The 25,999-nt window shown below is 36.5% G+C and overlaps 2 protein-coding genes across 2 annotated transcripts; both read right to left on the bottom strand.

Annotated features, from left to right (window-relative positions):
- Positions 1-1,421: 1,421 nt before the first annotated feature.
- Positions 1,422-12,708, bottom strand: LOC118268367 (membrane alanyl aminopeptidase). Its single transcript, XM_035582826.2, has 16 exons — positions 12,549-12,708; positions 11,935-12,191; positions 11,522-11,802; positions 10,766-10,921; positions 10,220-10,540; positions 9,776-9,959; positions 8,503-8,741; positions 7,864-8,053; positions 7,264-7,450; positions 6,548-6,645; positions 4,876-5,055; positions 4,370-4,554; positions 3,885-4,052; positions 3,344-3,484; positions 2,869-2,953; positions 1,422-1,690 (listed from the first exon to the last, which is right to left on the bottom strand). The coding sequence occupies exons 2-16, from the start codon at positions 12,187-12,189 to the stop codon at positions 1,490-1,492; spliced, it is 2,871 nt and encodes a 956-aa protein (XP_035438719.2). The 5' UTR covers positions 12,190-12,191; positions 12,549-12,708; the 3' UTR covers positions 1,422-1,489.
- Positions 12,709-16,204: 3,496 nt separating this feature from the next.
- On the bottom strand, positions 16,205-25,660 carry LOC118268536 (membrane alanyl aminopeptidase). Its single transcript, XM_035583073.2, has 16 exons — positions 25,498-25,660; positions 24,870-25,099; positions 23,523-23,800; positions 23,183-23,338; positions 22,791-23,111; positions 22,384-22,567; positions 21,976-22,217; positions 21,554-21,746; positions 21,091-21,271; positions 20,764-20,864; positions 20,302-20,481; positions 19,634-19,818; positions 18,759-18,926; positions 17,711-17,854; positions 17,299-17,377; positions 16,205-16,622 (listed from the first exon to the last, which is right to left on the bottom strand). The coding sequence occupies exons 1-16, from the start codon at positions 25,499-25,501 to the stop codon at positions 16,410-16,412; spliced, it is 2,859 nt and encodes a 952-aa protein (XP_035438966.2). The 5' UTR covers positions 25,502-25,660; the 3' UTR covers positions 16,205-16,409.
- Between the last annotated feature and the right edge of the window lie 339 nt (positions 25,661-25,999).

Genomic DNA, 25,999 nt, shown 5'->3' with positions numbered 1-25,999 from the left:
CATCATATTATAATTCGGCTGAATTTTAGCATTTTATAGAACAGAAATTACTTCTATTTTCCCCAATCCACAATCTTCCAACAAAAAAAAAATCGATATGAATCTATATTAATTGGATTCAAAATTATTAATCATCTGGTACTGTAGGTAAACATATATCTAGACAAAACACAGCTTAGTGTCCTGTAATCTCCCCAAACTTTGTACTACTCGTACTTAAAAATCGATGACGTGATAATATAATTACTCATAATTATATTGGTACTTTTTCTTTATCATTACATTCTAGATTTAATAAAAAAAACAACAATTTCTTTCAGAACACATGCAACAACATACACATATATTTATAATACATACCAAGAATAAACTATAAATATAAATGTCAATCATAATGCTTTTTTAAGGGAGGAAAATCATCCAATGACTTCTCCCGCCTTGGGCGAGGCGAGAGGGAGCGTCAAGCTATATCTGACTAAAAACCACCCCGTTCCTACTCCTGCTTTTCTAGCCGGATCCCCGGTAAACCCGCTAAGTAGCCCGCTGCTCCGGATCTCAATAATAATGCTGGCTCCATTAATGGTTTTTCAGTTGAAATTCAAAAAGACGGAGTCGAGTCTATATTAATACCCTTTTGATGGTTTTCCACCAGAAATGTGCTATCTAGCCATGCTGTGAAGATATGATAGCTAAGCTGTGAAACTATGTTACCGTTTCCACTGATACTAAGCTATGTAATTGTGCTACGAAGATGCGCCGCCACAAAGTGGAAGATGCGCTGCTTGAGTACGCGTTGTGTGGATAGTAGGAAAACCATCTATAGCACATATCCATAGCACGCACACATAACACGCATCTATATCACACATCCATAGCACGCATTTTTCCATTTAAAAACATACTGAACAAGTTAAACCCATTTTCATCAGTGCTAAGCTATGCGTACCAATGAATATGATTGGTGGAAGCCAAACGTATCCATAGCAATTTAACATAGCACATCTCTGGTGGAAAAACACCGTTAGATGGAAAACACAAGTCTATTGTTTCTTGATCTCAATTCCTTGACTGGTTCCTTGATTATGGGTATGACTTTGATCATAAAATATTTATTAGATTTACTTATTTCTTCTTTCTAGCAGACTTTCTCATATTCACTAATCGGTCTCATAATACATACATACATACATTACCTCACGCCTGTCTCCCATGGGGGTATGTGGGGTTCTTACACACTTCTTTCGCTTCATCAACAGTCATCAGTCTTTTCATGCATGCTCGTCGGTTAAAGTTTTAATTTGGCCCTTTTTTAATGTATCGCCAATCTGGTCGCTATATGTCCGTCTGGGACGCCCTCTACCAACTCATATTCGCCTTGTATATTTCTTTCGTAAATCGGTCTCATAAATAAAACAAAAACATATCAATAAAAACGAATTTATTTAAAAAAACAAAATTGTAGAACAATTTCTGTTTAAATCTTATATTTCTAAACAACCTGTAGAAGGACTGTCATGGCGACTAACATGAACAATGACGTCACAGTCTTCGTTGCACTACTCCTAATGGCAGCGAGGATTTTGTCAACATTTGCTGTGCCCCAAGATATGTTGTTACGAGCAGAAGTAATAGAACCCTTGGCCGTTGCGAGCTGAGGGAGATCTGACTGCGTATCTAACCATGCTTCATACTGCAAATAAAGGAATAAAATCATTAGTGAGTATGTTTCTGTTCATAATACTCTTCTAGATATAGGACATAAACGCTTGTCGAATAGAATAGAAAAGGTTGTATAGAATTGACACAAATTAACAAAATCAGTTCATTCAAATTTCTTCATTTTGCTTTAAAATAAATCGATTCTGAATATGAAGCTATATGCTTTTTGCAACGTCACACCTTTGACAGAAGTGCACATTACGGCACGTAATGCAATACCACTATACAATGTATACCGACTATTCATCATTTGAGTTATAAGTCCCACGTAATAGAGGATGAGCCTATTGAAGTTTCTTAAATATTAATATTTTTTACGTATATAAATTCCAAATCGATGAGTATATCTAAGTATTAGTCACCGATATCCTGCTAAAAACTTCGAAGGAAATAAAGAAGGATATAAGATTCGTGAATAATACAGAAAATATTTATATCAGCTCTAGTATAAATAGAGGTCATTGTCCAATCAAAAGTAGTCCTTACTGCTTTAAATATAAAGACTTTCAAAAGTATTCTAATCTGATATTAAAATACGTAATACAGGAATCTAATCAATATTAATTTATTTACATTATTTCAATGATAATTCAATCAGGTTAATGATATGCAATCATAATTTTAAGATTGCAAATGAGGCATTACTATCAAATTGTACCTCTTGTTCCTGCTTGTATAGTGCTTGTACAGATTGCAGTACTGGCTACTGCACTTAAATGAATTGATAATCCACCAATACTGTATACAAAATTAACTCCTAAATTTTTCAACGGTTGCCGCAACTGCGGACTGCCTAGCGGTTTACCGGTACTCCGGCTCGAAAAGCAGGAGTAGAAACGGTGTGGCTTTTAGTCAGTAAGAGTCTGACGCTGCCTCTCGCCTCCCTCAAGGCGAGAAAAGTCACAAGTAGTCAGTCATCATAAACTATCCACCACAAAAAACATAACCCTCCTTCTGGCGCAGTCGGGTAAAAAATAATCAATAGTTAGGCATTATAACAACATAATAGCAAAAAAGTGCCCACTGCTAATCAAGGGCCTCTATTCACACATATAGTGTTTGGGCTTACTCAAGGTGGATTGTCCGTTAGCACACGGAAAAATATACTTTTCCTTTAATAAAATAAGAATTAATTTTCATTGTACTTACATCTTCTAATGCAGATTCATCCATGTAGCCAGCAAGGTTGGACAATGCGCTGTGCACTGGTCGTGCTGGGGAGTCTTCGACGTACCTGATGAAATAAATATATGCTTAGTGCTTAGATGGGTAAGTACAATTTGAAAATTGTAATTTTTTAGATTATACTTCCTAATAGATGTTAGAGTTTTGTTTCTTAAAACAAATAACATAGGATAGTTTTGATGACGTAAAAAATGCAGAATTTATTACGATTTGTTAAAAAAACAAAGTAAACACTACCAATTTTTCAGATATTTCGGCACTGTTGCGATCATAATCACAGAAGAACACACTTAACAGTGCCGAAATATTGGAAACTCACAAAAACTAATAAACATGGTAAACATCTCGTTTTAAGTTCTATTGACATTACTAGTGACCATGTCAGACATTTGGAAATCTTAAATAATTATTATGGTACCTAAATGTATTAAATACTTACGCAGTTCGTATTTCGTTGATATTGTCCTTAACAAATTGCATCACAGTCTTGTAATTCTCCTGGTTTCCTAGCAGGGCGTAGTTGAATGAATTCAGTTTGTCATGGGACCTTACTTCCTTGCTGAGTGTTAGTTGTAAATATCTAAAAAAATAAATTAACAAAATTACATTTCATGTAACAGGAAAAAAATGCACTTGTTATTTTATTTATTGAGTCCTCTAGCCATGTTTAAAGTAATAAATATTAATTTATATGGATACTCGAAATCTTTACTAGTAAATAATAGTAACCTCTTGTTTTAAAAACATATATAAAAAGCAAACCTCGTAGTAGGTTACTGGAAGCGATTCGACTGAAATCGACGAGAGTCATCATCCTAATAAACAATTGAAAAAGAGGTTGTATCTTCACTTAATCAATCCACGAATAACACAATACATATAATTACTGTTAACTTCTCATTCTAACATAATAATAACATGAATCAGCAAGAGCTGGTTTAAATTACGCCATGGTCATATGGTATATTTTTGTAATATACCTGGTCAATAATTCAGGGTCCTTTGTAGCACCCATTCCTCTCAGCATCTCTAGTTGATCGTTAGCATAGTTTGATGCTCTGAATTTTGCTAGCAAGAAGTTGAAGTCTTCCCCGTCTCCTTCCCTCATTCCTGTCACATAGACGTTGCGGCGAACGCGAGAATTGACACTGTAACAAATAATAATTTTATGGTACAAACCAATACCAAATTCATCATTTGAATTTCATCATTCATGATATTATGAATTTGGTATTGGTGTGATTTTGTTTATACGCAAACGGTACGCAATCGTATACGGGATGGTAAGCAATCGCCGCCGCCCATGGACACCCGAAACACCAGAGGCATTACAAGCGCGTTGCCGGCCTTTTGGGGGTTAGGAATTTAAGGGTTGTTGGGGAATCGGGGATTGGGAAGGGTCCTTTCAAATAGCTGCTAATAACTATATTGACCTTGAAATATGACCTTATTTTTATCTACTTACGAATTTCCATTGACTCTCCAGTCATAAAATCGGTCCCAAGATTCCTGGACGCACTTTTCATGGCCCAGTAAGCAAGCGAAGTGGAGTATGCTCTGCCTAGCCATGGTGACGGTGGGAGTTTCGCCTTCTTTAGGTTCAAATCCTAAAGTCGTGATGGCATGCTCCATTAGAGATAGGACGTGGGCCTGTTGAGGAGACATAAATGCATATAAGTTCTCTTTGACGTAAGCCTTTTTTGTCTTTTTTAAAAAAAACTTGCCCCACATTAGGATTTTCTCCTGTGTCATGGCTGCGTTTACAAAGTTACATGTTCACATTCACATGACACCCAGACCCGATACAACAATTATAGAGGATCACACAAAGAGTTGCTCCGTGCGGGAATCGAACCCGCTACCCGTTGCGCGGCATGCCAGTATGCCCAGCCACCGCACCAACCGTGCGATCAAATAATTGAAAAAATCAGGACATAAATGAGGGAAAAATGATCAGAAAGTATTACTTACATCAAACTCGGCTTGCTTCTCAGGTAAGTGCCTGATCCTGGCTCTCAACCAATTGAAACCGCTGATGGCAGGATCCCAAACATGGTGGTTAGTTTCCTTAGCCAAGAACTTCAAGATGTGCAGGGCAAACTCTATGGTCATCCTCTCGGACCTCATCAAAGCGAACACGTCGTCTACAATCTAAAATAAAATTGGAAACTTATTCGTTTAACCGCGGGAACAGAATCAAATAACTGAATAAAGACACACACACACACAACATCACGCCTTTTATCCCCGAAGGGGTAGGCAGAGGTGCACATGCACATTACGGCACGTAATGCTGCTATACAATGTACACCCACTATTCACCATTTGTGTTATAAGTCCCATGTAATAGGGAGTGAGCCTATTGCCATAATATCCTTTTTTTTTTTTTTTGAGGGGGAAAATCATCCAATGACTTTTCTCGCCTTGGGCGAGGCGAGAGGGAGTGTCAGACTCTTACTGACTAAAAACCACCCCGTTCCTTCTCCTGCCTTTCGAGCCGGAGCCCCGGTAAACCCGCTAGGTTGTCCGCAGCTCCGGATTAGGCATCAGCCCTACTGGGCCCCATCTGTGGTGGTCTGATGGCTCTTTGAGGCGCGCGCGGAACGCGACGCGCCGCACGCACGGGTCTGGTTCTGGTCGGGCGGCGAAACCCTTGCTCGCCGTCCGCAGGCCCGCACTTACGGTGGCCGGAGATCGTCGCGCGATCCCCGACGCCCGGAGTGTCTCTCGCGACGGCTGGGGCGTAAGGAGGTTCGTTCTCTCACGCGCCCCGCCTCCTCCTTAGCTAGCATGACTGCTTCGCAGAAGGAGGAGACGGCATCCCAGTCCCCCTCGCTCCGCACCATGGCTTGTACCAATGCCGGACGCGAGAGGTCGCCGTCGCCGACTACATCCCTGAGGACACGGCGATGCTCAGCCCATGCAGGGCACAGCGCCACCGTATGTTCCACTGTGTCCTCAGGACGGTCTTCGCAGTGATGACACCCGGGCGTTTCCTCCCGCCCAATCAGAAACAGGAACCTACCGAAACCTCCATGTAAGCACCTGCGTCAGGCGGTAGGTGAGGACGCCGTGGCGTCTCTCAAGCCACATCAAAGGGGACTTATCGCTGCAATGACAGCGAGCCCAGCCCTCGGTTGCGACAGTCGTTCCTGCCATTCCGCCATGAGATCGTGTCCGAGCTCGTCCCGCCTCGCACTAATCTGGCGCGGCAGTGGAGTTTCGCCCCGGCGACGCGTCGGCGCGCAAACAGAAGACGCGCGCAAGCACTTTCGCCTCCAAATCCCACGGCGGTAATCCGGCAAGGAGGTTCGCCGCCTCTCCGGAGATCGTGCGATATCCGCGGATCACCCGGATGGCCATGACCCTCTGGGACGTGAGCAGCGCCCGAGCTGGCCGCCGCGCCATAATATCCTGGACACAATTCCAGTCCCCGTGCTATTACCGATTTTTTTTTCGAAAATCCGAAAAAAGCCTGGCAATACTTTGCCCGACCCGGGAATTGAACCCGAGACCCCTTGTTCGGCAGTCGCAATTGCGACCACTCGACCAACGAGGCAGTCAACTGAATAAAATACTGCAATTTTACGGAGTTTCTAAAAAAACTTTCCAAAATTTACTCAAACTTAAATTTTGTGCTTACCTGGGCTCTGTTCAAGTAGTGAATACTATCTGGCTGGTTAAGTAGAGCATCACTGATCAATTCCCAATTCCTATGATTATAGTTAACTCTGTAGTGACCTGAAATTTTACATTCAGAAAATTATAAACAAGAAAACACTCACATAGATTTCTGCTTTGATGCCTAAAGGATCGAGTATGGTAATCTGAAAATAATTAGGGTACAAGCAAAAATGAGATTTGTTAATTTGGAATCTTTCACAAAATCTTGTCTATTTACCGATTTAAATAGACTGACCCATTTAATTAACGGTGACAATTTATGAACATTATCAGGGTGACAAGTATCATGTTTTTCCTAACGCCCACCCTAAAGAATTAATATTAGACTTGTAACTGCAATTCAATTCTCGACACACAAAACGTGGTAGCGGTGTCAGCAAAAAACGAACTAGAACCGATTCGTCTGCTCTTAATCACCCCCATATACTCCAGTTCATCCGTGATCATAGCGCTTGCAACAGTGCCAAAATATCGGAAACTCATAGATATAAATATACATGGTAAATATCCCGTCTCAAGTTCTAATATTAGTGTTAGTAGCCGTGCCAGTTTAAAAACTTATAGCCCTAAAGGATTATACACAAGATAAAGATAAAGATATTTTTATTTGCATTAACATGAGTAATATTACACATAGGAAATACATGCAATGGTCGTAGAATAGGACAAAAATACCTTGTTGTTGGATGTTGAATATGACCCATTCTTCTCCAGCGGGTTTTTCAATGGTGGTGCTGGCGGTAGTCATCATTTGTGAAGGTCTCAAGTTGGAGAAGTCAGCATTTGTGCTTGTTGTGTAAGTTATTGGAATAGGATACACCTGGTCAGTTGTTTTCTGATCCGGGTTCAAGAAGAATCTTTCCTGGAAAATTGTTGGGAAACTTTCTATTATTTTTATTACCTGCGGTCTGAAAATGTGTTTTGTTCATGATAATATGTCGAAAAGCTACATAATATTTGTTATTGCATATTCATATCATCCTTATCATTCTTAATTCTTATAGAAAACAATATTTTTAGTAACGTTGATTGGTCTTTAAAATACTTTTCATGTATATCTTTATCGATATGCAAAAGTTTGTACGTGTGGTTACGTCAGAATAGCTGCCCTTCAGCTGGTTTGATGCGATCGGGATGAAAATTGAAACAGGGGTAAATTATGGTCTGCAATGACATATAGGTTTCTTTTCATCTCACGCGGGCGAAGCCGCTGGCTAAAATCTTCAGTCATACTTTTCTAGAAATAATCATTACTAGAATAAAAATTTTACCAACCTGCTTAAGTTCCATCTGTCCCGTTTCGTAATTAATATCAACAGTCAAAATGGGATACCCGGGTTCATTGACCCAGATTTTATAGTATTCTCCAAAATCGAATCCAGGGTAGTTTGCCAAGCTATTGTCCTCGACAATAGCTTCGTTCATAGCTTGCAAGAGATCAAACTGATTAGTAGGTTTGTAAAAGCTGAAAAACAAGAAATATAAAGATATAAATCATAAAAGAAGACAAAATGGCACCTAAGTGCAGTTAATTATACATAATGTACCCGAAAGAACTATAAATGGCCTCTAGCAAGCTACAAATACATCATATTTATACAGAAAAAATCCTCTAAAACTCTCAAAAAACCTGTCCTATTTTTTGTAATATTCTGCACACTTGTTCAGCTTACAATGAAAACATAAATTACATAATAAAAAAAAGGGAACCGCCTTCAAAAGTTAAAAATCGAATCTCAGTTTGTTTAAGTCTTGTAATATTAGCCAACTTAAAAATGAAAAACACTACCAGATGAAAAATACTATGCTGAAAAATACATCAATATCAGTGCAGCCAAACACGAGATAATCGTGCACAAACATACATTTTTTAAGACGGTTAAAAAACTAAGAAATGAAGTCTTTAATACTAACTTGGCTAACAAGAAGAGTTTGCAAGATTTTTGGAAAGTTTCCAATGTCATGATATTTGCTGTCATTCTGAGGAAGGAGGCGGCCTTGGAGTAGCTGATGGTGCCAAAATGTCCGGTTACTTGAAGAGGGGTGTTCACTTCATGGTTGAGGGGCACCGTACTTATACTTGAGTCGAAAGCCAGAGATGTTTGAAGGTAACGACTGTTGAAGTGATCAGGGAACTCATATTCAGGGAACATCTGAAAGGGGCGAAAATATTAATTTTGTATTACTCACTAGCTACTTCCGCGCGGTTTCACCCGCACTGCTTAGTTCCTATTGATCGTGGCGTGATGATTTATAGCCTATAACCTTCCTCGATAAATGCGCTATCCAACACAAAAAGAATTATTCAAATCAGATCAGTAGTTCCTGAGATTAGCGCTTTCAAACAAACAAACAAACTCTTCAGCTTTATAATATTAGTATAGATCTATACTAATATTATAGAGCTGAAGAGTTGATTTGTGTATTAATTTTGAACGTGGTAATCTCCGAAACTACTGGTCCGATTTGAATTATTATTTTTGTGTTGGGTAGTGCATTTATCAAGGAAGGCTATAGGCTATAAAACATCCCGCTATGACCAATAGAAGTCGGGTGAAACCATGGGGAAGTAGCTAGTTGTTGAAAAATAAAATTTGTTACAATCGGTCTAGCAACTATATTATTTTCATAGACTAATTTCGGAATTTAAGGCTGCTAATATAATTAAGTCTAATAATAATGGATCCTTATTTAGAATTTAATTTGTCTCTCTTTAGTTGCACTTTTTGGTTGAGCTTAGTTCACTAGTTTTTTTTTAATTAAGATGATCGATTAAATGTATCAACCGATCATACTACGAACGTTGTACATTCATAATACTAATCACATCAGGATTTGATTTAAATCTAGAAGAAATATAAAACACAGATGCATTATCACTCTGATAAAGCGTCGACATTGTTCAAAGTTAATTTGTTATTATTTATGATGTAATTCAAGACAGAGTAAAAAAGTATTTCATCGAACCTTCAACAACTTTAGATATTGATAAACCTAATAAAACACTTTTCTTAATTCAGAGATTAAACCATGACATTAAAACGTCTTACGTTCATCAATTTTTTTTATTGGCAGTTGCAGTTACTATCTACTATATTTCAGAACAAATTAACAGATAGAGACTCATAAGAGTTGAAAATGCTATTTTGCAAGACTTTGCAAGTGCTTAGAAATTAAACTGTCTTACAGCATGTGTCGCCATGTAGCCGAAATAACTGGCATATCCCTCGTTGATCCAAGTGTTACTCCACCAGTAGCACGTGATCAGGTTACCAAACCACTTGTGGGCGAGCTCATGAGAGACGAGGGTGGCAGCGTAGTGCTCGTTCGACATGATTGTCTCATTCTTATCAATAATCATGTACAGTTCTCTGTGAAACAAAACGGAATATAAATAAACATTTATTAATAAAAACTGAACCTGTCGGAGGGCTTAAAACCAGAGCGTGTCCGGTGCTCTGATTGGTTACTACATTCTCGTACTAAGCCATCAGTTAACTTAATCCTTCCAGTCTTTTCGATCAATGTATTGTTTGTTAGTCAATTAATCTGGCAATAATGTTTTACTTGGTACTTATAAAATTCTGATATGTATTAAGTATGTAAAATGTGTAAGTATATTTTTACTCACCTGTAGCTCACCATACCCCAGTTCTCAGTACCAGCAGAAGCCCAGTCAGGAGATGAAACGTGGTCATTCAACAAATTAGGATGGAGTTTTTCGTATGGGATACCGAAGTAATTGCTGAAGTATTCTGTCATTTTGACGGCTAGTTCCAAAACGTGGTCAGCAAGACCGACAGTGTTGGATCTACCGATGATCCTGATTGGTGGATTGAAGGACGTGTCTTCGGCGATCACTGTGAATGTCTCACTGACGAGGAATGTCACGAGGTACGATGACATCACAGGTGTGGCAGCGAAGTCAGTTCTAACACGGTCGTTGGGTAATCTGAAAGTAAAGTAAGTGTTTTATTTTGATGTTTAAATACTTTTTTTAAGTGTTCTTGTAAATATCATTACTTGAACGTAGCAGACATAAATCATGACATTCGAACAAAATAAAAATGAATCCATAACGCTTAATAACTAATTGTTTACTAAATTCCAGGTTGGACTTTCAGTCTCTCTTAACCTATTAAACAAACAGAAACTGTTCTATTTACTTTATACTTACGTTTCATAACCAGTATTACGAGTATTGGAGAAAATGCCGTTGTAACCAGATGGTCTTGAAATGTGCACTTTGAATACAGCTTTAAATAAGGGCTCGTCCCAGCATGGGAAGGCTTGCCTTGCGTTGTATGGTTGGAAGTGCGTCGTGGCGTAGATCCTGAAAAAGGAATTTGAAAGAAGATTTAAAATGTTCTTTCTATTTTGTCAAGACAAATAAAATATGGTTTCAAATTCGTTACGATTTGTTTATAATTAAAACAGCCACTAACTAAAAAGCTTGATTTTAAGTGATATTTAAAACATTGTTAGTTTGAGGACCGTGTGAGACTTTTGCTAGTCATTTTATTTTTAGTAAATTATATTCTGACAGTTTGAGCATTTGTGTGGCCTACCCAAATGTTCTTTTGGTTGGTGTTGTTCGTCGGATCATTCAGCAACAGCCGTCAGCTGAGCTGATTGTAAACTGACACATGCGTGCTGCCATCTGAACAGGTCCGCTCAAACTGCTGTGGTTCTTTCCTCAAAAGACCACTACAGAATCAACTTGCACGGTTCTCCGACATCTTTAATTGATTTTGTCTGGACTTTAAAAGAGACTATGACCTCTGAGTTTGTTTCGGCATTTCTTCTCAGAGTAGTCAGATAGGAAATGCCGGCCTCATCTAGTTATTTAAGAGATTGACGTGTAAAAGTGTTATTTTATAACCTATTTGCAAAATAAATATCATTTATCATTTATCATTTATCATTGATTTACCTTTCCACGTTATTTTCATCAGTGTACCATCCTCTCCAAATACCTCTCTTCATAGGTCCTTCATTCATTGTACTTGAATATTCGATGTGCAAAGTGTAATTCACATTAGGAGTCAAAGGATTTTCTACATTGACTTTCAAAAAATGGTATAAAGCTTCGGTTTCATGTGGATTTTGGCTGTTCAAATTAACTTCTTCTCCAGCAAGGTTTTTAAGTTTTACGTCACGAATTGTATCCACGTTGGCATGTAATACAATTTGTCTGACGTTCTCAACTTTGGCCTGCAAAAAAAATCTTTTGTGTTATATTTCGTGTGTTAAACTGTGGGCTTGCGCTTTGTCTTTGTCGAAAGAAAATTTAATAATTGTATTTTTCAATATTTTAAAGCCAAATTAATATTTGCTTTTGCGTACCTGGATGACAATGTCAACTGACCCATCATAGCTGAAGGGTCTATCAGCTCTTTCGCCGAAGAATAGATCGAGGTAAATATCGTAATCCAAAGGCTCTACGGTCGTGGGGAGCCTGTAAGCGCGTTCATCGTTTCTCGTGGCGGGAACTTCTTCATATTCGATTTCTTCGAACTCTCTGTACGATGAGAGCGGTTGGTCACCCACAGCCAGTGCCAAGAGCCCGAAGCTCAAGGCCACGAAAAGTAGTTTGGACATTTCTGCAAATATTGAAGGAACAAAATGTAAGTGCATAGATACCTACCAACACAAAAAATTACTGCGTACAGAAAATGATTTTATTATAATGTAATAGTAGGTATGTTGGTAAGAGCGTTAGTTTTTTTATGACTGTCTCTGTAAATAATTTTATGTAAATAAACAATAAATAATTATATATAATATATTACATTTACGTTCTAAATTCCGTAATTTTGTCCTAATTTCGATTTCTCACCGCAGCAACAAAAATAAATATATTACACATAAAAAAGCCTCCCTCCCCTCCTATACCGTTAAATTTTTCATTTTATATTATAATAACACTAATATTATAACGTAACAAAATGGACACCTACCTGATGTCGACAATGTCCTGAACAATGCCAAATGTGATAAAACGCCACACTGAAATCGATTAGGCCAATAAAATCTTGATTATTTGAGGCCGATAAATGGCGTTATCCAAATACTCACGCGTTAATGGTCGATTCTTAGATAAACTATCACAAATTTTGGCATACCTAGGATTATTTACTTGTCTTTTTTCCTTATATTATTATTATAAACATTTACATCCGCTTAATAGGGTAAAAGAGCCGAACAAAACAAACCTATATAATATTATCTTTTATTCCTTTAAACTGAATTAAGAAAAAATAACATATTCTATGTGTGCCAAACAGTTTATGCGTATAAATTGTTCGTATATTAGAAGACCTAGTTAAAAATTTTTACGGTGATAGAGCCTAGCTGCTTTACATATCTTGAACAAGAAGGTTGGACCGAAAAATACCACCTTCCGTGATATCAGGCGAAGTAATGACGCAATGTCAGATTGCGCCAGTCCACAAACAGGGAGAGAGGGCAGGAGACCGTGAGGAAAGCAACATCCACCTCCAATACTAATCCAGCCGCCTCAACGTGACCACGACCGCTCTGCCAACAGCGAAACGACAGTGAAGAAGAATAACGCTTAAGTGTGGGAGAGCCATGCTTCGGCACGAATGGGTTGGCTCGATCGGAGTGATACTACGGCCTCACAGAAAACCGACGTGAAACAACGCTTGCGTTGTGTTTCGTTGTGTGAGTCTTCCCAATCCCCGATTCCCCAACAACCCCTAAATTCCTAACCCTAAAAGGCCGGCAACGCACTTGTAACGCCTCTGGTGTTTCAAGTGTCTATGGGCGGTGCCGATTGTTTACCATCAGGTGATATATCTGCTCGTATACCGGCCATGTGTTCCATAAAAAAATGACGCAATGAAGTGTGTTTCATCTAGTAACCGAGGTTCAGATACCCAACCCACTGTTTGATTTCGCGGATTGCGGACACCTGCTGAGAAAGAACGTACCTCAGTCTCATAGACGATGACGGCGATATTCTACATTTGTAGTTCACCTAAACGATGTGATAACTCTCTGGTCTTACAATACTCCCAACATTAGGTCAAAGTCAAAGCATTTATTTCAATTAATCCTAAATTAGGCACTTTTGAAACGTCAAATTGAATTGTCCGTCAGTCTGTCTGTCAGTGAAGCTAGGTGCTAGAAAGAAAAACGAGCAAGAAACTAGGTGCGATGAGAGCTTTTGTCTGTATGTTATTTATTGATAAACTAGTGGGCAGGTCTCTCCTCGGGTTTGACCCGGTGAAAATGGGCACCGCGTCTCGCGACCCGCAGGAAAAACGGTGCTCATTGCCCCCACTAATTAAATGTCAGTTGCGAATTGTGAATACTGCTTTGTGTGTTGTTCTGAATTTTGTGTGAATGTAGATTGAATGCCAGTTGTGAATTGTGAGCTTTGTATTACAAAAAATATATATATTTACCTATACTGCTAATTAAACTAAACGTACGCGAGCAATTAAATACTCATCAATAAAGCAAGTACCTAATTAAAAAGATTACCTACTTTAAATTATTGTAATGGCTACTTCCAAGTCAATTAAATGCACCTACTTAATTCTTTATCTAAATATTAATATTGAATTATTGACGTAAGTTGCACAGAAAAGGTGTGGACGGATAATAAATCCTTTAATTTATTACTCTATCGATGTTTTTATTGCAATAGCAATATTAAGATAGCTTACCTATCGCGAAAGTGTGGATTAAAATGTAAACGTCACTGGTTTTTTTTTTCTTTACAGACGTTTTTGCTAGTTGCATAATAAGTCGCCCGTTATAATGGGAGCGCCTACTGTTTTAATTGTATCAAGCACAATCTTAAAATTAGAAGTTATGAATTAGAAAAAATAATTCAATCTCTTCTCCCGCCTTGGGTAAGACGACAGAGAATGACAGGCTCATACATACATACATACATACATAATCTCACGCCTGCTTCCCATGGCGGTAGGCAGAGACAATGGAATACCAACTGCTACGAATCTTACATACCTCTTTCACGAGGTATGTAAAATTTATTTCTTCCTTTCATCGTATTAACTCAAAACCACCTCACTCCTACTTAAAGCTAGACTTTAGTGCCTACTTTTCTTTTGTGAAACATTCTTATAGTTCCCCTTTGGGAAGACAAAAGGGGCCACTGACAAGACAAACTTTTATTTAAGTACTTAAACTACCCCAGTATTATCAGCTTACATGGTCATCAACACCAAATTAAGGTAGCCTGGTTTAGATATTCGATATTTTTCGATATACTACTCTATTAAATAAGTAAATAATAATTCAGTTGGCTGCGTGACGTCGCCACGTCTGCGCACGCTACTCATGATGAAGAGTCCCTCTGTGACTCGAAACTAGTAGAGTTTTCTCCATTAATTTAAGTGAGTAAACCGTTATTTTTAGTTAATTTGAATATTAAAGTTTAAAAATGTAAATTTTTCAAGTGTCTTCTTTCTCCTCGAAAACTGTTATATTTATGTAATGGCCAAATCTCATCGCAATCAAACTGATTATATAAATGTAGATATGCATTCTGGTTAACATAATATCGCTAACTGATGAACATATATAATATGATAAAGAACACTGTTTTCCTTAAAACTGATATTAAGACATTTAGTGTTAAGACCGGTTGATATCTGATAAGAACAACTACAAGTATCTTATCGGAAAGTGTCCATTTTTTAATTATTATAATCAGACTTGATCAACGTTTTATCTGCCGCTTGATCAACCTTGAAGTGTGACACTTTTATATTATGTATCGTATTTTTCTTTCAAGTTACGTTCTGTATTAATTTGCTCCGATACGCGTGGATATCTTTCAATACCTATCTAAGTACATTTTAGCTCACGTTTTCTTTGTTTTTCAGCTTTTTGGGAACTTTAGAAGCATAACAATAAAGATTGAAAAATTTTCAATTTAATGCTTGTTGTCCAAATAATCCAAGTATTGAATTTGGTGTACAACGGCTGCCTTAAGACTGACGATCAGGTTCTTTGTGCAAGAAGCTATCTTGACAATTTATGTATAGTATAGGTAATTTATGTATAGTATAGGTAATTTGAAACTATGAAAAGACCAGAATGCAAAGCAGAGAAATATGGAGAGCCAAAGTCTTTAAAATAAACCATCTTAACAATTTTGACTGCACGGTTGGCGCGACGGCAGGTCAACTGGTTGCCGCGCAACCTGTAGCGTGTTCGATTCCCGCACGGAGCAACTCTTTGTGTGATCCACAAATTGTTGTTTCGCGTCTGGGTGTCATGTGCATGTGAAATTGTTTGTCTGTAAACGCACCCAGGACACAGGAGAAAACACTAGTGTGGGGCGACATTAAAAAAAAATTAAGACACCTCGTTGGTCTAATATAATTACCAAGAGATCAGCTTTCTTGCCCGGGCCAGGCTAAGAATTAATGTGTAAAAACTAGTCGAGTTCCTCGTCAAACAGTTACGTGAGTAAGCCGATAACATACTAATTAATTAATGTTAATTTTGATATTGTGATATCTTCATGGTGTAGTTTGTGTATTGTTATAACAATGCAAAGTAAAACTTGACAAAATGGGTACTGAATTCGAAAATAAAACAAACGATCAAATAATTTATGTACAAAAATATTTAATTTATAAGTATGAAATACGAGACGACAACGACATGAAAATGTGAAAAACTATTTCTTAAGTTTAAGTTTTCATTCAACATTTAAGAACTCCACAGAAAAAAACGTCCTAATAAAGTTACTTGATGATTTTATTAATATATTTTATTCTATAAAAATATTGGTTAAATTATTTAATTCTAATTTAACGGAATAGCTGAATGAGCATAGCTGCAATGATGAGGAATGATGAAGCGAAGATAGCAGGGGAACCACTTCTGACTGAAACGAATTTGAACACTTCAAGCACATTGTTGCTACCCCAGTCAAGATTGGCCATAGCAGAGTTGATTACACCCTGACTGGTACTGAAAGCCTCTCCTAAGCCGACTTGCACCATATAGGCCCATTGCTGGAACTGAAAATAAAAAAGTCACAATTAATAAACACACTCACAAACATACATACACACAACTTTTCAAAACACTCACTCACTTTAAATCTAGTATTGCTTATTTATGCCATAAATAAAATGTTTATAGTTGCATCATCTTCTAGTAGTTTTACTTTTTGTCTACTAGCCTTACATAAAATAAAGTTTGATTTTATTGACTTAAAAAATACGATCGAACACTGACTTCCAACATAGTATACAGGTCTGCCTATTCTGGAAATCAGGGTTTAACAACTAATTTGTACTACAACTTCTGTACCTTATTTTCACACAAAGAAAGGTCCAAATCCATTGGTGTTTGAAAATAAAATGAATTATTTATTTATTTATTTTACTGCAAAAAAATATTAACACCTAATTTTGTCACATCACAGAAGAAATAGAATTATAGGTACAGTCTGAGTCTCAGTCCAATGAAAAAGAGGTTGAAATAGAAGACTAATGCTTCCTATACTACACGCACTGCTCCAACAGTTACCTACTGATTCACAATTCATATACTGTCCGCTCTTGCAGACACAGTCAACAACCTGCAGCTGCCATTGATAACTGCTCAAACAGTGAGCTTAACTGCTCTTTTCTTTAGCAGATCCATAATAAAACTTAGAAATAGTTAAAATGGGAATTCTTTAGTACTCACTTCAGTTATTTCGGGATACGTGTTCAGGAAGCCGGCAAGAGCGTTGATGCAGAGGATCAGACGAGCTTCACCGCCATATCTTTAAAAAAGGCATATCATTTAATCCCAACCCTTTGTACTAAATCGTTAGTGGTCAAAATTTTTGTTTTTTTTTGCAAAAATCATAGTTAATTTGTCCATAGCCTATATCATACTAAACTTAATGTGTCTATAAATAAATATCATAAATACATTGCTTATATTTTTATTTCACATACCTAAATTATATGCGTCTATATCAATTTATCTAACACAAATGTATTGGTTGAATTCGAACTAGTAGTTCCGGAGATATTGCGTTCATACAAACATACATACATTTAAAAAAAAAAGTATAGATATAATTACATTGTTTGATGAATAAATTACTTACGTTATTCTGATTTCCTGGTAATTATTTCTAAGGAATTGGGTAACGATTTTCACATTTTCTAGGTTTCCTTGCAGAGCAAAATTGAAAGCGTTAGTGCGGTCGTGGATACGAATCCGGTCGTTGTACATGCTCTCTTGCAAGTAACTGAAATAAAAGAACATTTTGTAATGCAAGTAAAGCTATGAAATTTGTCATTGAATTCAATGAAAAAATTCCTCATGGAGTACAGGCATAATTTCTGGTATAAATGATTGAAATCCTCAAGAACAAAATATATATAATTATGTATATAGGTATAAGGTATAAGGTAAGGACTGGTAATTAGTGAAGGATATTTAAACACGTGATTGTAATCATGATTACAAAAAGCTTTCCCAAACTAACTTTTTTGTATACTAACTAATTTTCTTTTAATCACAATAACAAAACAACAAAATTTCGCGCGTGCGTGCTTTTGATCAGCTGACATGCCAGCGCCCGCGTTATCGGACGATTAGTAGGTATTTTGGAACTTTACGCGCTAAGGAAATTTTGTTGTTTTGTTATTTTGATAATGTTTTAGTCACCCTATATAGGACAGGATATAGGCAGACTACTTATAGTCTACTATCGTGTGATTATACTACTTGGCTCCTATCCTTCCTTGACAAATGAACGAACCAGTAATTCTGGAGATTAACGCATTTAAACAGACAAATAAACTTTTCAGCTTTATGTGTGTATTAGTTTAATGATAAATGATAATGGTAAATGATATTTATTTTTGCAAATAGGTTACAATGTAACTCTTTTACACGTTAATCTCTTAAATAACTAGATGAGGCCGGCATTTCCTATCGGACTGTTCGAAGAAGTAATGCCGAAACAAACTCAGAGGTCTCTTTGAAAGTACAGATAATAGATTTAACAACTTTATGGTAGTAGTGTATAATAACTTTGTAAAATGTATAATTGTGTAAAATGCATAACTGTGTAAAGTGTATAACTGTGTAAAGTGTATAACTGTGTAATGTGTATAACTGTGTAAAGTATATAGCTAAATACTTACTGTTTAAGAGCATCTTCATCTTTGGTGCAAGGTAGGGTACGAAGCATGATTACCATATCAGCGGTATTTTCTGATGTGTTGTATGCATTGAATAGAAAGTCGTAGTCAGATCTATCACCCTCACGAACACCAACGCAATAGACATGGCGACGAAGGTTCACAGGTACCCTGAAATATAATTATTTTAGAACAAATATACAGCAAACAGTCGATTTTTGAAAAAACTTTAACAAATCATTATTCTCCCGCGTTATTAAGCATCGTGGTATCCTATTATCATCCTTATTTTTATTGGATTGGTTGAGAACAGTGTCACAGCTTAATTTACTGAAACCAAATTTTGTGTTTCAATCGGCAGAATTGTTAATTTTTGGTTGAGGATAATGACGTCGTTAACTTTTTGTGTTTTTTTTCTGGAAAATCACCCCGTTACATCCATCTGGCAGTAATATTTTCTGCCAGTGACACTAGTTTCTGATAAACATATAAACTTGATTGCCTCTTTGGTCGAGTGGTTCGAAAGCGCGACTGCCGGACAAGAGGTCTCAAGGGGGCAAATTACAACTGGGGTTTTTTTTTTCGGTATTTCGTAAATTTCTCAGTACTAGCACGGTGTTTGGAATTGTGCTCAGTATATGGCAATAGACTCGTTCATCCTATATTACATGGGACTTATAGCACACATGGTGAAAAGTGGGTGTATATTGTGCCACTGCACAATAATGCCACTGCATTACGTGCACTTCTGCCTACCTCTTTGAAGATAAAGGCGTGACGATGCATATTAACAGAGTAGTATTTTTTTTTATAAGCAAAATTAATTATTTATTTGAAGATGCAAGTAAGTAAATTATGGTTATAAACGTTATACTAACGGTTCGTTGTTTTCTTTGAAATCTTTCCATTTCTGTAAACTATCAGAAATGCAACCGCTGTGTCCGATGTTGCAAGCGTAGTTTAAGATCTGGATTCTGTTTAGGATGGTGGCGGTAGAGTCGTTGGGGCCTTCGTTGTACCCGAGGTGGTTGATGACATTGTTCATAAGGCCACGCATGTAGCTCTGCAAAATTATAAACAATTTTAATAATAAGACATTGTAATGAAAATGTATTTTTTTAATTATAACATTTAGTATTCGATTATACGAGTACCCAAACCCCTTTATGTAAATGGAAGATGAATAATGACAATGTTAAAATTCAATAAATAATAGATTTTAGAACTGACATTCATTGTTTTCCTATAATATTTAATTATAAAAATAAGCCGAACCGATTTCCACGGTTTTACATTCATTGGAAATCTCTCGGACTCCGTGAGGTTTTTAGCAAAGAAAATTTAGGAAAATCTTCAGAAAAAACAGGAAAACAAGAAAATCATTGGTGGCGAAACGGTTTGCTATGTTGTGCCTAAAATACTATGATAATCATACATCATAATATTCTACGTTTTGTCATATAAGTAGGTAATTTTCGGTTTATTAGAAATCTTACTCTAACACGTTTATAGGTTGAGTAATGTAAAAATGTCTAGCAATACTTACAGTGAACGCTTCGTGAGCTCTGGGCATATGCTCCATCCGACGACGGATCCAGTCAAGTTGAGTAAGAGCACCGTTCCACACGTAATAATCAGTTTCACTCCTCAAGAAATCAATAACATGGAAACCAAGTTCCAGATTGATGTCATTGGAGCGAATGAAGTACAGCACATCATTGACAATCTAAAAAACATATCACATTTTAATAATATTATCTACCTATACCTACCTAGTCAACAGCAGCATTATCTCTGGCTACATTTTTGATGCTTTTGTTGAAATCAAAGAATGCAAGTGTATTTCCTAATAATATTTGCCGTTATATACAGTTATTATAGCCGTTATAGACAGATATTTGACTTTATGTCATAGCAATAAAGTTGAAAATCGAATAAAGGCAAAATGACAGAAACGTGGAGTTTGACCTGCTTGTGTCTATACATTTTGAAAGAAAAATAAAATTACTTGAGCTCTGTTCAGTTTGTGAATTTGTTCCCTGTTGTTGCTGTTCAGGTAAGATGAAAGTGCTCTCCAGTTGTTATCATCGTATTTGACGCGATACAGTCCTGCAACGTACGAGTACATGTATAATAAAATATTTCATATAATAATGCCACCGTCACCACTGACGCAGAAGGGTCTTTATTTAAAAGTTAAAAATAATTTTCACTTTACATCAACTTATTTCATCCTCTATTCCTCGCAATAATTAGTTATTAACATTTTTCTTAACAACGGATTTATATAAGAGCTATTTAAATTTGACTATGGTATGGCAGTGAAAATACGTACCAGATTGTTGAATGTTAAATATGACAAAGTTGTCTCCTTCCTCGCTTGCCAGAGCCGCTTCCGATGTATTAAGCAAAAACTTAGGCTTGGTCGAGCTGAAGTCCAAATGTTTCTGCTCTGTCCAACTAAGCGGGATCTGCCAAGTTTGGGTGGGTCTAACGCCAGAAAGTTGGTAGCGTTCCTGAAAGAATATCTTTAATAAGAAATCTTTTCTCAAATAATGTTAAGGTATAATGTTAACAGAGATGGATATCGTGCTGTGTTCCTCCGTTGTAAAGATAAAAGATCTCGACCTAACAAGTAATCGCATTCGCGTCAATCGCAAGTCAAATTACTTGACGGTGTTCGTTCATACTTTCTATTTGCCCAATGGTCTAAGTAACGAGTATGTGATTCCAAATGCACATACAATTATATTGTATCAGTTTGTACTTACAGTATTATTTTTAATGGAATTACTTACCTGTTTAACAACTATACCGCCAGTGTTTACGTTACGGTCAACAGACACGACTGGAGAACCACGGTTTTGGATCCAACTATCGAATACAGCCTCAAAGTTGACGTCCGGGAAATCATTTAAAAATGTATGATCTTCATTGATAGCCTTTTCAAATGCACGATACATGAGCTGGGGGGTACCGATACCGTAGGCACTAGGAAGTAAATAAAAGTGTTCAGATTGTTTTTTTTTTTCAGCCGACTCAAATATGGATCAAAATAGCTAAGCCACTTTCTAACTAGTTAGGCATGACCTTCTCATAACATGAAATTCTTATTTAATGTTTATCACTTATTATAGTTCAATGCATAAATGAATTATTTCTGGACTTAAAGTCTTGAGAATTGAGTGCAAGAACTAGTTTTTATAATGGGATAACTTACTTGTCGCGCAAGTAATGTCTGAGCGCATTACGGAAGGTCCTTGGTCCAACAAAATGCTCCAACGTTCTAAGCACAGAAGCTCCTTTGGCATAGCTGGTAGTACTAAAGTGTGAAGTGATTGAGGGATTGTTTTCAACCTCTTCCCAGTTCATAGGAGTAGCCGATGGACTGGCATCTGCATTGAGGGCACTGTGCACGTAGTCAACGACGAATTGATCAGCTAATTCTAGTTTTGGATCAGCCTGTAAACACATAAAGTAGATGCTATTATTTCAATTTAATACCATAAGATAAGAAAATGTGTAACGATAATGAAAAATAAGGATGTGTCCGAATTGATTTGAACGACTGAAACAAAGTAAACAGTGCGTTTTATTATTATGTATAATATATTAAAATAACATTTACCCAATGCGCAGCAAAATATTCGAAGAAGCTAGCGAAAGATTCGTTTAGCCAAAGGTTACTCCACCAGAAACAGGTGACCAGGTTACCGAACCATTTGTGTCCCAGTTCATGAGCCATGATGGTTGCAATGGTTATTTTGTTCGGTAAGTTGGTGTTAGCAGGGTCGTATAAAAGGTAAGCCTCTCTAAAATAAAAATAAATTATTTAATTAGAATCTTCTCACAAAGATGTTATTATACTAACAGTTGGTTTTCGTGATAAATGATCAACATGTTAAAAATTTACATCACTTGCTTCATTTAGCAATTTTGTGAAATAAAAAGAATGTTCTAGCATCATATTTTTATCACATTACTTCTAATTTTACACAAGACAATATTATGTAAAATTAGAAGTTATTAACTGACCTGTAGTTGACCATTCCCCAGTTTTCCATAGCACCAGACGGGAAGTCAGGCAGAGCAATATGATCGTTCTTCATAACTGACCCTTGTCCCATATTATGGTACTCGATGCCAAAATAGTCATCTAACTGGTTGGTTATTTCCACACCGATTTCGGCAGCATATGCATGTTGGTCCGTCACTCCTGGGCGAGAGATAATGTTGAATGGTCTAGGATCAGTGCTTGTGGCATTAGTGGGCACGAAGTCGCTCACGTGGAAAGCCACAAGGTAGGCAGAAATGATGGGAGTAGGGTAGAATGTTTCGCGAATGCTACTGCCAACCCTGTGGAGGTACAAAAACATTAGAATAACAAATATTACATTTTTTAAGTAAAATATATTTATAGAACTTACAATTGGGTAGAACTGATTCCCATGTTGGAGTAAGATGGGCCAAGATTGTAAGGCCGAGTGATGGAGAGTGTGTAGCGTGACTTGAACTGTGGCTCGTCGAAGCAAGGGAAAGCTTTCCTGGCGTGGTAGGGCTGGAACTGCGTGGTGGCGTAGTACCTACAACGTTCATTAAAAAATCGTATATTCAGTTTAAAAGCCAGTAGACATTAATTTCCACGCGGGTGAAGTCGCGGGCAAAAGTGTATAATATATTAACTTGAGATTTACAAATTTCCTAAGCTTTCACTATTTTAACTTAGTTCAGGTCAAAGGTTTTAGAGAATATTATTTAAAATTTTACCTGCGAGTGTTTTCGTAGTAATAGTAACCTCTGTAGAAACCTCTGTCGACAGGGTTTTCGTTGATGCGGCCTCTATAGTCGATAGTGATAGTGTAGGAGCCGGTGACGAGGGGTAGGTGGAAATGAAGGTGTAGGAGTTCAAATTTGTCGTCATAGGAGAAGGGATTGGGGGACCTCAGTTGAACATTTTCACCATTTGTGTTGTTGACAACATTGATTCTGGTGACAAAGAGATTTTTCTGGTGCATAGAGATTTGCTCTAAATCGTTCTCTCTTACCTGGAAAAATGTTAAGAGTTGTTTTAAAACCTAGACAGTAACTACCTCCTAGCTGCATTTTAAAAACCTAAAGGAAAACTTAACTAACCTTGGAATCGATTTCTAAACCTCATGTTAGGTAGTCGCAATTGTGACCACTCGAAAAATTTCATTCGACATAATCAATTATTTTACATTTTAATGCAGGACAGATTAAGATAAGACCGCCATCGAATTTCGTTTCACTAAGTCACGATTGATCGTCTATGTGTATCGATATGATAATAATAAATGAATATTATTGATAAAATAATGAAGTTATCGGATAACCTTAATCGATATCGTAAAAAAAAGATTAAAATAATTTAAAACTATTTTCCTTTGACAGACCTACTGTTATAACAATATCGTAAACATATCTTCAAGTAGTTGTATTTTTAGGGGCAACGTAAAAAATATTTTTTAGAAATAAAAATGTTTTTTGATTTGAAATGTGAAAATTTGCCAAAAATAAAATACGAACTAAAGTAGAAAAATACCGTAATACGTAAATAAAAAAAAATATAACAGATTTATTGTTTTCAAATATTTTTTTTTCTGTATTTATACAAGTAACAAATGACTAATGATGTTGTATCGTAAGGCTCAAAGGTTATTTGGATTGATTTATTTTATTATTAATTGCCGATTGACGTCGATTATTGATAATATAGACTTTAATTAAATTAATAAATTATATAACTTTTTATTTGACGGATCAAAGTGGTACAAAGTGCTCACAAGTTGAACAATTTTAGAAATTTGCACTGAATTCCAAAATCTTGAAGTGCACGACAATGTTCAATAGCAAAGTATTATATAACAAAAGTAGTAAATAAGAATGAATCTATAAACTATAGGTTTCATATTATTATAATAATATTATGTAGATTCAACAGTAGATCAATCTATTCCAATCAGTATTTTTTTCGATTTTCGACATTAGGTAGGTATATCATGGCATTAAAGTTGAAAATGTAATAAAGAAACAGAACTGTACCTACTAAAATAAAACATACGATTTTATGTTTAAATAAGAATAAATACTTACAAGAACGATCATCTCCACAGATCCTGTGAATGTAGCCCCTTCAAGGTCAATATTGTCCAGATCTATTTTCATGTCAGTTGGGTACACATTGTCACGGAGACGGTAAGCTGATGTATGGACATTTGAGGAGTAGTCAAAGAACTCCAAATTTGACCGCATATCCTCTGGGAGAAGTGCAGCAGCAAATCCCAGAAGAACGCAAAACACAGCGGGAACCAACATTTTGGTACCTGAGCAACGACAACGATATTAGAACATTATCAATATTATATTCCCTTCACATAAAATGTTTGGTAATTCTGGAATGCTAATAACTGAGGATCGAACTCAGTGGAGTATATTAATGGAGAGGCCTGGAAGGCAGTAGATGTAAGTGATAACATATTTATAAATGGCGTCCAGTTTTTCTAACGCCCTTGAAATATTTATATTACAAAAAAAATCATGGTATAATCCCTTCAAATTATACCTTCTGGTTAGCAGTGTTATCATAACTATGAAAAGTAGAATAATCCAGATAGTAGAAAACTAATAAGTGATAAAAACATTTTCCTTAAATCTAAAGCTCTGGCACAAAAATCAGTATTGATAAGGACATTGTACAAAATAGCAGAAAAAAAATACTTACCCATGGTTGCCCCAGCGGTACCAAACGAGTGACTAAAGGGCTATAGTTAAAATATTATATATTTATCATTAATTTATCAACTTATCTGGTCGTACCTACTGCTAATATTTCGATGAACACAGCCTAATCAATAGCTTGGATGAAATCTACGATTATCAAGTAATGAGTAGATAAAGAAAATATGTTTTTCATGACGGTGTGACTATTCACAGCTAAGCATGTAAAATATGCAGACGTGTTTTGACGTACTAATAAATGACTTCATTTTTTTTAGTTACAGTTTGAACTTTACAGTTCTCTATTTCTTTAAACAGTTGTCAATAATATGAGTATTTTGTCTTTATATAGCCCACGAAATAAAGATTAAACTTGTTTTTTCTTCTACTCATTTTTTATAATTAAATAATATAACATAGTTATTTAGAATTTAATTTTCACTTTCGAATAAAGTGATGCCCGAATTTCAGAGGCATTCGCATATCGTACCATGTACCTACTATAC

The sequence above is a fragment of the Spodoptera frugiperda genome, chromosome 29 (genome assembly GCF_023101765.2).
Source record: "Spodoptera frugiperda isolate SF20-4 chromosome 29, AGI-APGP_CSIRO_Sfru_2.0, whole genome shotgun sequence".
Lineage (NCBI taxonomy): Eukaryota > Metazoa > Arthropoda > Insecta > Lepidoptera > Noctuidae > Spodoptera > Spodoptera frugiperda.
This window is presented reverse-complemented; position numbering and strand designations above follow the sequence as displayed.

Bases quoted from the DNA above. Each gene is read 5' to 3' on its own strand.
- LOC118268367 (XM_035582826.2), bottom strand. From the start codon at position 12,189: ATGTCCAAACTACTTTTCGTGGCCTTGAGCTTCGGGCTCTTGGCACTG. The intron at 10,922-11,521 runs GTAAATCAATGA...TTCCTTTTTCAG, and splicing joins GATGAAAATAACGTGGAAAG to GATCTACGCCACGACGCACT. The intron at 7,451-7,863 runs GTTGGTAAAATT...ACAATTTTCCAG, and splicing joins GACAGATGGAACTTAAGCAG to GAAAGATTCTTCTTGAACCC.
- LOC118268536 (XM_035583073.2), bottom strand. The intron at 22,568-22,790 runs GTCAGTTAATAA...TTTTTATTTTAG, and splicing joins TGGGGAATGGTCAACTACAG to AGAGGCTTACCTTTTATACG. The intron at 18,927-19,633 runs GTTAGTATAACG...ATTATATTTCAG, and splicing joins TTCAAAGAAAACAACGAACC to GGTACCTGTGAACCTTCGTC.